The sequence below is a fragment of the Medicago sativa genome, chromosome 5 (genome assembly GCF_051527215.1).
Source record: "Medicago sativa cultivar Bolivia chromosome 5, Bolivia_mono, whole genome shotgun sequence".
NCBI classification, from domain to species: Eukaryota; Viridiplantae; Streptophyta; class Magnoliopsida; order Fabales; family Fabaceae; genus Medicago; species Medicago sativa.
The window spans coordinates 29,929,155-29,940,773 of record NC_140753.1 but is presented as its reverse complement, the minus strand read 5'-3'; the positions used below and the strand labels follow the sequence as shown (position 1 = coordinate 29,940,773).

The 11,619-nt window shown below is 31.1% G+C and overlaps 2 protein-coding genes across 2 annotated transcripts; both read left to right on the top strand.

Annotated features, from left to right (window-relative positions):
- Positions 1 to 599: 599 nt before the first annotated feature.
- On the top strand, positions 600 to 5,452 carry LOC146921646 (Transducin/WD40 repeat-like superfamily protein). Its single transcript, XM_085714984.1, has 10 exons — positions 600 to 922; positions 1,011 to 1,144; positions 1,653 to 1,735; positions 2,689 to 2,940; positions 3,509 to 3,581; positions 4,253 to 4,333; positions 4,417 to 4,498; positions 4,612 to 4,712; positions 4,804 to 4,906; positions 5,035 to 5,452. The coding sequence occupies exons 1-9, from the start codon at positions 803 to 805 to the stop codon at positions 4,880 to 4,882; spliced, it is 1,005 nt and encodes a 334-aa protein (XP_085571110.1). The 5' UTR covers positions 600 to 802; the 3' UTR covers positions 4,883 to 4,906; positions 5,035 to 5,452.
- Positions 5,453 to 8,833: 3,381 nt separating this feature from the next.
- LOC146921645 (eukaryotic translation initiation factor 5A-5) lies at positions 8,834 to 10,807 on the top strand. The gene is made up of 5 exons (XM_085714983.1): positions 8,834 to 8,986; positions 9,124 to 9,246; positions 9,355 to 9,411; positions 9,994 to 10,068; positions 10,431 to 10,807. The coding sequence occupies exons 1-5, from the start codon at positions 8,864 to 8,866 to the stop codon at positions 10,530 to 10,532; spliced, it is 480 nt and encodes a 159-aa protein (XP_085571109.1). The 5' UTR covers positions 8,834 to 8,863; the 3' UTR covers positions 10,533 to 10,807.
- The last annotated feature ends 812 nt before the right edge of the window (positions 10,808 to 11,619 follow it).

Genomic DNA, 11,619 nt, shown 5'->3' with positions numbered 1-11,619 from the left:
TTAGTCCCTACAAAATAAAATCACACTTTTTAGTCCCTGTGACATTTTTCTTAAGCATTTTAGGGACTAAAAATTCTGTTGGAAAATTTTATAGGGACTAAAAATGTTGATGGAAAATTTTATAGGGACTAAAAAGTGTGATTTTATTTTGTAGGGACTAAAAACAAAATTCTGAATATTTATAGGGACTATTTACTTAATTAACCCTTGATTATATAACTTTTATATTCTCACCATGCAAGTTAGATTATCAGTGAACTTAAGTGTATTGTAGTATCTTCACGAGGGGTAAGCTATTTCAATGTATTGAAGAAAGACAAATTTTCATTATACTTTTTTTTGTAACCTGAGACTTTTTTTTTCTTTTTTGAAAACTCGGTAGAGTTTGAAAAGATAATATATTTTTTTAATATCTTCTTACAAGAAGAGGGTATGCATAATACATGCTACAAAAATATTATTCCTATTTTGCGGTATTTCTCCTCAGAATTAAGGTTAGTGGAGAAATCGTGGGCTAACACGTAAAACTAACTAAAATCGAAGAAATTAAAAAAAAATGAATGTGGCCGTTCAAGGGAATTGAACCCGACGTGAATCGAACACGCAACCTTCTGATCTGAAGTCAGACGCGCTACCATTGCGCCACGGATCCACATGTTATTATCCGTACAACACAAACTTAATTATCCTCTCATAAAATAAAACTTCCATATACAAAACACAATAAAAACAAACACAAACCGCGAAGAACCACATTGTTTCAAATTCAAATCACAACAACATTGTTCACTGCAACAAAACAATGAACGCAGAAAATAGCTCATCGAAATCAAAGAAATTGTTGATTCCAATCAGTGACGCAATTTCCAGAATTCAATTTGGGCCTAATTCTAACAACCTTCTCATTTCATCTTGGGACACTGTAAGTTTCGTTTTTCTTGTGTGGTTAATTTGAGTTTTTTAATTCTCATTTTACTGAATTGAATCGATTTTGTGTTTTGGTTTTTCAGAATCTTCGTTTATACGATTTCGACGCTTCTGTGGTTAGATTAGAAGCTAATTCAGAAGCTTCTCTTCTTGATTGTTGTTTCTCTGAGGATGATTCCGTTGCTTTCTCTGTTGCTTCTGATGGATTCATTCGAAGGTTTTCATCTTTCTCTCTCTCTCTTTCTTGTTATTTATTTATTTATTTATTATGACATTTATTTTGCTGAAATGGGCAATTTTCGTTGAAAGGGGCAAGCAAATCTATGTTATAACCATATTTAAATTGAGGGAGAAATTATCGTTCATTAAACCGACATTAATGACTATTTGTTAAGAGTCTAATTCCAAATCCAACCCTGCGGAGGTTGTACACATTATACATTCTTTTATAATATATTTTCATTTTCAAATTTGAGTTTAAAAGACATGCATTATCGGTGTAAACCAGTTTTACACTGACGGTGCATACCATGTATGATGTATCATACTCCATCTTGTTGAGTTGTTGGTTGCTGACACCTAGCATTGATAAAATCCATGTTGGTCTATAAGTGGTAGCCTTCAAAATCAGGCATTTGGCTTTCTTATGTTTCACCTATGATCATGATGCATGTTTTGCAGTTTCTTTAGTTTGTTTTTGACTCCTGTTAAGCTGAAATTTATAGGTATGACTTGCATTCTGGAATTGTTGATTCAATGGGTAGTCACGATGACATGGCAACATGTATTGGATATTCCAATGAAACATGTAAGTTACTTTTCTAATCCTTGCTCCTTGTTTTTATTTGTTCCATTTGTTGGATGAATGGACACAGAAGATGCAATATGATTATAAAAACAATCATTAGAGAGAATGTTAGGGTAGATCCCATTATAGAAAAGATGGTAGAGTCTTGTCTTAAAGGGGTTTGAGATGTGTAGAGAAGACTTGTGTAGAAGCACTGATAAGCAGAGTAGACCATATGAACTATGAAGGACAATTCCATAACTAGCGGTAGAGGAAAACCAAGAAAAAATATAGGTCAAGCTATTAAGAAAGATTAATATTTAAGTGATCTATTATTGGTCTTGATTTGTGGTTGGATAGGAGTCAACCCCTGCTAGTGGGAAATGCTTTGGTTAATGTTTTGTTTTGTATTTGTTAATATGATATTGAAAGGATATATTGGCAATTCATATACGTGATTCCTCTGCTCTTCCTATCTTTCCTACTACTCTTATCCACACAAGATAATTCCTTCTCTGCATGGTTTCTTCCATTTTTCAATTTTCATGGATAACTTGATACATTTTAGATGTTAATTTGAGAAGTTAAGCTTTAGCATAAACATTTGACTACTTCTCAAGCTTTGGGATATATTTTAAAAACACGATGATTAATAAATTCTGAATAGGGAGCACAAATGAAATAAAAAGGAAAATTGCAACTCAAAGCTCTGGTTTAATAAATGATTCCACTTGCCATATCATAAATGTAGTATATTTGTATTTCTATTGTACTAATGCACTTTTTTCCAGTTGTAATTATACATTACATGTCATTTTGTCTTATAATGTTTCATTCCAAATCATATTCTTAAAAGTATATAAAAATAAAAATTGTTTGGATGTTCATGTTGGTTTTAGGCAAATGAAAGGTATATCAAGGCCATGTTTTATTATGTCCCTGTAAAGTTCATATTATGATCATGATTGTTGCAGGTCTGTTAATTACTTCTGGATTTGACAAGAAGTTATTATCATGGGACATTCGTACAAAGAAAGCTTTTTCGTTGTCGATGAGTCTAGATGCAGAGATTGACTCCATGTCTGTCTCGGGGTTTAAGGTTACTGTAGGCATTGGAGCATCTGTCCATGTTTATGATTTACGCAACTTCGACAAACCAAACCTGTCAATGGAGCCTTGCAATGGTACACAATTAAGATGCGTCCGTTCAATTCCTTATGCAGAAGGTATGTACCATCAAATCTGTCTTATTTTATTTTGTCAACCTTGGAACATGTTGCTATTAAGATTTGGCAACCCCCTCCCTCCTTTAGCTAGTTTTTGGGGTTAAGTTAAGCCCTGAACTCTCAATTCTAAAGAGCCTATTCTTAACCTAATATTGGGCCACAAGATGGATTTATAAGCTTCACAAGGTCTAGAGTTTATCCGATTCTTCTAACAAAAAAGTATGGTCTACAGTTCAAATATAAAACGCTCTTGCATATGGAGGCGTGTTAGAAAGTTTTATATAGATCACTAATGTGTTTTAACTAACAGCTTAAGCTTTTGTGATAGTTGAAACTTGAAACATACAGCTACATTGACCAGTTAACTACATTCTAAAAACTATGCAAATAGCATTGCTTTTATTCTTTCTAAACCACCTTGAGAACTTTTTCAAAGTCTTATCTTATTTTTAGTTACTTGGGTTTCCCGATACTACGTGGGATATTTAAAATTACTAATCGTTTTGTTCATAGACACCAAGTCTGAGTTCAGGGATTCAGGCAATTTCTAAGTCTGATTTTCTTGCAGGATTTGCAGTTGGATCAGTGGATGGACGGGTTGCGTTGCAGGTTTCTAATTCATCAAATTCGAATGACATTGGGTCTGTTTCCATGTTACGTATGCATATTTAACACAACCTCTCTCCCTCTTCCCAAAAAATTAGGTGCATTATATTTGCCTCTCCTTTTTCCCTTTTTCCTGTTGTTGCCCACAAAAGAACTTGATCACTTGCTGAATGTCAAGGATCTTGTTGACTCAAGGGTTTTGTCTTAGAATTCTATCTACTATTTTGTTAAACAGCGGCACAATGTATGTTATGCTGTTGATTTTCAAATGCACAACATACAAGGCCTATTGCACACACAAAGCATGGTTTTGTTAATAATTTTAAATTATGGATTAAAGACACGAGAAAGGTTTTTTTTGTTTGTTTTATGTGACCTATAAACCATGCTCTGGTCTCAAATATAATTATTAGGCATACCTAGCCAGTTGCATTTATTAGTAATTTATCATAATTACAAAACTATCAACGTGTGTGTATGTGTTTATTTTTAGCCCTAGACTGATTTTCTCTGACAAGTCAATTGCATTTTATATTCACTTCATTCATTCTTTGTTATAGTTTTAAAGTATTGAAGTTCAAATAAGTATCCTCTCAAAACTAAATTTGTTTTTAACTTGAATCAAAATATTTTATGTTGGAAGTTTGCAAATTCTCGTTAAGAACAGCCACATGTTCTAATAATTTGCTATATCAAACTCTGACAGATATACGTTCCGGTGTCATCCAAAATCAAAGGATGGTCAGCATCATTTGGCATCTGTGAACGACATTGCATTTAGTCCACTGTATGTTTCATCTTATCAAAGTTGCCATTTAAATTATTATAAATTATAAAACTTGGAAATTTGATTCATATAATTTCTATTAGTATGTCTGGTGCATTTGTCACTGGTGATAACGAAGGTTATGCTACCATATGGGATGCTAGAAGTAGGAAAAGACTAATTGAGGTATTTGCCTACCATGTTTCATTTGTGTTTAGTTATTAATAATGATGTTTGTACTTTGTAATCAACTCATCACTTTTCTTGCTTTGCTACCATCTTTTTTTTCTCAATTTCAGTTTCCCAGGTACTCAAATAGTGTTGCATCCTTGTCTTACAACCATTCGGGACAGCTTCTAGCTGTAGCATCAAGTTATACTTACCAAGAAGCAAAAGAAATGTGAGTAATTCTTATACTTTTTTATTTGCATGAACCATGAAGTTTAAGAAAGTTTTCTGGTTGAGTCGAACCTTTATTTTGTAACTTACAGAGTAGAGCCTCCTCAAGTGTTTATACATAAAGTGGACAACATTGATATCGGATCAAGTTCTGCTCGAAGGAAAACTTAAACACTGGTGATATGCTTGCCAAAAGTAACTATAACCACACAAGTGGTTAATCTTTGCTATTTACTTGTTCCATTGAAATGGAATTCTCAACTTCAGTTGTTTTTGGGTTTTATAGTAATCTCAATCGTAGTTTCTTCTTTTTATGGGTGAAGATTTGATGAGGACTTCAAGGAAGCATCTAAAGGTGACTATAGTATGACTTTAAAAGATTGGAAGGACCTTTGACAAGGTTTAGGAAAAAGAAGGCTTGAAGAGAAGGCTTCGTTTATTCTAGTTGTCTATGTGTACAATATCTTGTATGCAAATTTAAAAATGGTATAGAATTAACAGATTGGATGATGGACATGTACCTAACAAAACTCTAGGGTATGAGAGTGTTCACCTTGTTTGCTTTTAGTTGATGACATGTACTTAATTTAGGAATTTGATGCAAGTCCATGTGTGTGCCTATTAATTGGAACCTAGTATAGCCCATTTGAGGAAATAGAGAAGACTTATAAGTTTTGTGACTCCATTTGTCTCTAAGCTTTGAATTAATGATACTTCTCAAGAATTAGAGCTTATTGTCTCCTCTTAAGTTCTTGGAATAGAATTTATTGAATTTTATCAATGACATGTTTATCATCATTGTGATTTCACCTTTGACCTATTGATCTTCCTTTACAAGTTGATTATGTTGCCATTCTCCTTTTCTTCTCTGTCCATTTGTTCATTTCCATTTGTGTTTGTTTCCCTTCATGAAGCACATGGCCATTGTTTGGATTGGCTAGGGTTTTTGTGTTCCTTTTATGCATATAGATACAGATTATGTTTTTGGAGCATTTGAGATCAATAGTAAACAGCTACTCATCATACCAAACAACAAAAATGGTTAGTAAGTAGTTGAAAAATTAACGAGATTTGCTATGGTGTAGAATAATGTGATGGGAATAGAATTAAAAATAAATCTAAACAAAAAATTTCCATTGCATACATTTCCATTGTATACATTTCCATTAGATTGTACAAAATACACTGTCTACACCTTTTGTGTTAGCAAATACAAAGTCTACACTAAACAATGCATATTTCACTTTTCACCCATAATAATCTAAACTAATCATATTTTGTTGCTAAAGCCAAAATTACACAATCTTAAGAAAAGAAAATTGTCGTAAGTTTTGTCCATAAAATTAACTTTCATTGACCTCATACATTTTAAATTAATTAGTAGCTCAAACAAGTTTTATGAGTTAGAACCGTTTTTTCGTTGTCTATAGACAAAGTGACAAACATTACATGAAACTTACATGAACAATGACGATGATCTATGTTTGAACTGAATGATTGTGCCTAACCTAACAATATCAACATTGACAGTTGATTTAGGCCTTACAAACAATCTTATAATCAAATAATAATCTCAGTGTAACCAATTTTATGCACTCTAATGTTATATTCATAATGTCAAAATGATCCATAATCTAATGTTTGCTCAAAAAGAAATTCATGAGATCTAACACTCCAGCTGAATCTGATTACATTTTTTATTTGAATTACACTTATGTCCAAATAATAATACTCCCTCCGTTCCTTTTTAAGTGTCACTTTTGGAGAAATTTTTTGTTCCTATTTAACTGTCACTTTCAAAGTTCAATGCAACAATAAATGTTGTTTTACCAACATTACCCTTAGTTATTTATTGCGGAGAGAGAAATATATGAAATAAGATATTAAATGATTAAGACTATTATAGTAAAAGTATAAATTATTGTATAAGAAAAAACAACATTTATTAAGTATCTTGGTTTGTGTAAAATGTTAAAAAGTGATAGTTAAAAAGGAACGGAGGTAGTAATACAATTATAAATTAGGAAAAAGAGTGAGCAGAGAAAAGAAGGTGTTGAAATCTGGTTCTCCGACAGGAGTTCCACGTGGTGGTTTGTGGTTGTAGCGTTTTAAGAACGCAGACTCAAAGCTGCACTGGCCACTGAGAGACAAACAAGAAAAGTAAAACAAATGATAATAGAGACGTGTTTAACTCAATCTTTAAATTCAAAACTACCCTGCACTATTAATTTATGCGTAAGGTTAACCGGTGTCTCAGAACATTAATTAAGGAGATTAATATAGAAAGTTTACATAGGAAGTTAAAAAGTGTTATGTTCAACTTTTTAAAAGTCAATTTTTTTTATTTTCAAGTAAAAGTTTCTATTTTGTGCTTTCTTAACGAGTGCTCCGGAGATATTGGTTAATATGACTATTAATTTATTTATTTTGAGAATTTTTGTTTAAAAAACTATAAGAATTTTACTTTCTCTATAAATAATTTTTTAGGAAGTTTTTATAAATTATATGAATTGAGTCAACTATTCTTCTAAATTAAAATAATCATTTAAAGTGTGACGTGAATAATTTCTATCATTAATTAACACATCAGAAGAAGTTAATATTGTACATACGTTATACCGCTTAACAAATTCATCCCCGTAAGTTTAACTCAATTGGTACAGACAATACATAATATATGCAAGAACCCCGTTCACCACAAAAAAAAAAAAATCTCTTAACAAATTCAGAGTTTATTAAAAATTACGATCTTTGATGTTTTTTGCTTTACATTTTAGTCACTTTAAAAATTCAAATCCAAATCCATAATAAGTTTTAAAAAAAAAATTATAAAAATATTTTCATCATTTTTGTCATTCATTGTTATTATATCCGATTCCAAGAATTAATCAAATGTTTACACTCAAAAGATATCCAATTAAAAAGAAATATTTACATTTCATTCACGAATGAGGTTTTTATATAAGTAATAGCAGAATTTAAACTTACATCCTTATAGAATATGAGCAACATCTATACCACATATGAATTTCTTCAAAAAAAAAAAAAAAATCTATACCAGATGAACAAATATTCGTTTATCACATATATGATTCTTTTAACCATATTATATGAATTACTATAAGAAAAAGAAGTGGGTTACGGTAAAAAAAAAATTGGATTCTCTAAACTAAATTTCTTAGTAAATAAGTTTCTACCTACTCAAGTTGGTAGGAACAATGCATAAATGTAAGGTCTGAGATTTAAACCATCGGTTACCAAAAAAACCAAGTTTCTAACTACCGAAATCAATTGCATCTTGATTTCTTTTTAAAAATGACAAATGTTTATTGTTAGTATTTATTAAACGGTATCCAATCATGACCAGACCTCCTTATCATACATTTTTTTGACAATATCTTGATAATGATTTTTTTTTTTTTTTTAACGAAATCTTGATAAAGATGCTATTTTTAAGGACTTTCACTTGATAAAGATGCATCTTTTTTATTGAAGGGGACTTGATTAAGATTTATGAGCTTTTGTTTTCTTATTCTCTATCTCTCCAGTGTTCTCTCTATTATTTTTGTTTAAAAAGAGGAGAAAACTGGTTGTCCTATAAATTATCTAAAACTAATTATACAAATATCATTTCATCATTTTTAAGGAATGGAACAGACTAGCAAACTATGTAACCATATTTAATAAATGAATAACCACTTTAATAAATAATAATTTATCACTCTCTAATTTTTATTCCGTTAGTCAATAATGGCAGTCAAATTCCCCTAAAAAACAATAACACTCAACTTATTAGAAATGTTTGATTTTTAGCATAATCAATTTTAAAGTCACACATGAATAATTGTGATTTGTTCGCATAAATTTCTTTACATTAATAATGTATGAAAATTAAATTAAATTAAGCAGCACCTGGGAAAAACAAAAATAAATAATTTTTTTAGGTAAAAAAGTAAATAATTTTTTCAAAATATTTTTTTGAGAGAAAATAAAAGAAAGATAAACACCATGATTGGATGTGAGATTGAATAATAATCACTAAAAAAATAGTGGGAATAAAAAGAATGTTACATGAGTAGTACAAAATGTCTATAAAAGAAAACGAGAAAATAGAAACATGATGATTGCGTGAGAAGAACAAAGAAGTGAAACATGTCAGACGAGGAACACCATTTTGAGTCCAAAGCAGATGCTGGAGCATCAAAGACATATCCACAACAAGCTGGTACAATCCGCAAAAATGGTCACATTGTTATCAAAAACAGACCCTGCAAGGTTTCTTTTCTTTTGTTTTTTCCATTTTTGATCATTTTTACTTGCACCATGTTGTGTTGACTTTTTGAAATATATTGAATTTGTAACAATATTTGTATGATTTATGTTGGTATGATTTTTGTTTGTGTTGGACATAGGTAGTTGAAGTTTCAACTTCTAAAACTGGAAAGCATGGACATGCAAAGTGTCACTTTGTTGGTATTGATATCTTCACTGGCAAAAAACTTGAAGATATTGTTCCTTCTTCCCATAACTGTGATGTATGATTTTCATTTGAGATTATTTTTTGGATTTGAATTTTTTTATTTGGTTAATTGATTAATTAACTAGAGTAATTGTGTTTTTTTTTTTTTGTGTGGTTACAACAGGTTCCTCATGTTAATCGCACTGATTATCAGCTCATTGATATATCTGAGGATGGATTTGTAAGATTACTCACAACTTGCCTCTTGATTTCTTGTTTTTTGAATAATTATAATCACATGTGAAACTGTTAAAAAGAGTTTATGGACAATTGGACATACTTATGACTTTCCATAAGTTGTTTTCGGCTTATTTCGATAAGCTTTCAAGATAGCTTATGAAAAGAGTTTACAGCTTCTAATAAATTGACTTTATGTTATCTCTTGTCACAGAAATGGTTTATACAAACAAAGTACTCAATTAAGCTGTTGTTAAAAAAAAAAAGTACTCAATTAAGCTGTTTATCCAAACAGGATCTAAACCTATAAGATTTTGATACCCTAAAGTTGATATGATGTGATTTATAGATATTTTGCCGGATACTGAGTTTTATAAAAAAAAATAAAAAATTGCAGGATAAATGGTAATCTGTATATGATTAATTTTTTTTTTTTTGAAAATAAGAGTGATACTGTTAATGATTTTTAAATGGTTAATAAGTTGGTCAGTTGTTTGATAAGTTGTTACCATGTACCTTGAACCTAGGGTAGTGTGATTAATTTCAATTAAATGTTAACTAAGGATTTTTTTTCAATGAATATTAGGTGAGTTTGCTGACTGAGAGTGGTGGTACTAAGGATGACCTTAAGCTTCCAACCGATGAGAGTCTGCTTTCGCAGGTTAGTTTGTTGATAATCTGGACCGCATTTGCTCGTTGTGTTGAATAGTTGCATGACAGTCGTTATAGATGTAATCGGTTAATAATTTGTTATTACTTTGTTACTATCTTAAACTCCAGGTAAGTTGTGTAATAGCTTGATGTCCATTTCAGCTTATTTAGCTTATGAAAACAATCTTACTTTATTTTATTTTTTGTTATAGATATTATTTGTACACAAACACTTATATCATAGGCACTTATGTTATAAGCGTTTAATTGATTGTTTTATCCAAACAAGGTCTTAGTAATGAAAACTGGAGTGAGATTGTTGACTTTTATAATATGCACCTTCTTCTACTGATTTCAAATTCTTTCATGCAGATCAAGGATGGATTTGGTGAGGGTAAAGATCTGATTGTGTCTGTCATGTCTGCTATGGGTGAGGAGCAGATTTGTGGCCTCAAGGACATTGGCCCCAAGTAATAAATAAATCCATGAATGCTTCTTGAAAAGGAGATGATATATTTAATATTTGTGTGTGATTGTTGTGTAAAAGGACCAATCTAAGTTTGTGCAAATTCTTACAAGATTTGGTAATGGTTAACTTTATTGAGTCTTTGACCACTTATATTTTTGTGGTCTGAGATCAATATTGGAAGCATTAAGACTGTTATATGTTGTGAAGAAGTTACATTGGCTATTGGTCAGTAACATTTAATTATGTGCTAATATAAGACCCTCTAACGTTTCTACTATAATTCTCTCCATTTTAATATTTCTTAGTTGCAGCTGAATTTTATGCTTTGTCAAGGAGAAAAGGAAACTTTGATCCCCTATTCTGTACTCATTGTTTCCATAATCTTAAATGTCTAGTGTCAACCTGATTTGGATACTTTGCAGTTGTGGTTATGGTGCCATCGGTTGCAAGGCTGTTCTAAGCATAAGATGATTCAAGGCCATCTGGAGCCACGCGTATTATGATATTAGTCTTAACTGAATTATCGGTCAAGACACCAAACAACCATCCATAGGCAAACAAAAGTCCCAAACACAGACCAACAATTAAAACTATCACTCATGATAGAGACGATTGTTGCATGGATAGAGGAATTAATGACATGAACATAATAACTAGATCTTTGAGAAAAGAAATGAAAAAGAGAAATTTAGGACATGTTATTACCGAAACACATTGAATTTTTTAGTTGTTTTGCTTATGTCCAATATGTTACAACAGTTCTCCTTTTATAGCCAAGGAGGTATACTAAAAGACGAAAGCACAACTATTCATGCATATGTTGGAGAAGTGTTGTGGCATATCGGGTAAAACAAAACAAAACGAATAAGAAATGAAATCCAATATGATTATGTAAAAAACATGTCACAAATTTCTCTCATGTTCAAGTCATTAATTCCTCAACAGAGATGCTAACATGCTCTACATTTTGTCTCAGGAATGAGGATAAAATATCAGAAATAAAATGTTTAACTAAAATATGAGGATAAATCATCTTGTATATCAGAAAACATGTGACTATTAATCCATGTTGCGGTCATATCTAAATATAAT

Excerpts from the sequence above, each read along its gene's own strand:
- LOC146921646 (XM_085714984.1), top strand. The coding sequence starts at position 803 with ATGAACGCAGAAAATAGCTCATCGAAATCAAAGAAATTGTTGATTCCA. Across the intron at positions 3,582-4,252 it reads TCAAATTCGAATGACATTGG|ATATACGTTCCGGTGTCATC; the intron begins GTCTGTTTCCAT and ends AAACTCTGACAG. Across the intron at positions 4,713-4,803 it reads TACCAAGAAGCAAAAGAAAT|AGTAGAGCCTCCTCAAGTGT; the intron begins GTGAGTAATTCT and ends TGTAACTTACAG.
- LOC146921645 (XM_085714983.1), top strand. The coding sequence starts at position 8,864 with ATGTCAGACGAGGAACACCATTTTGAGTCCAAAGCAGATGCTGGAGCA. Across the intron at positions 8,987-9,123 it reads TCAAAAACAGACCCTGCAAG|GTAGTTGAAGTTTCAACTTC; the intron begins GTTTCTTTTCTT and ends TGTTGGACATAG. Across the intron at positions 10,069-10,430 it reads ATGAGAGTCTGCTTTCGCAG|ATCAAGGATGGATTTGGTGA; the intron begins GTTAGTTTGTTG and ends TCTTTCATGCAG.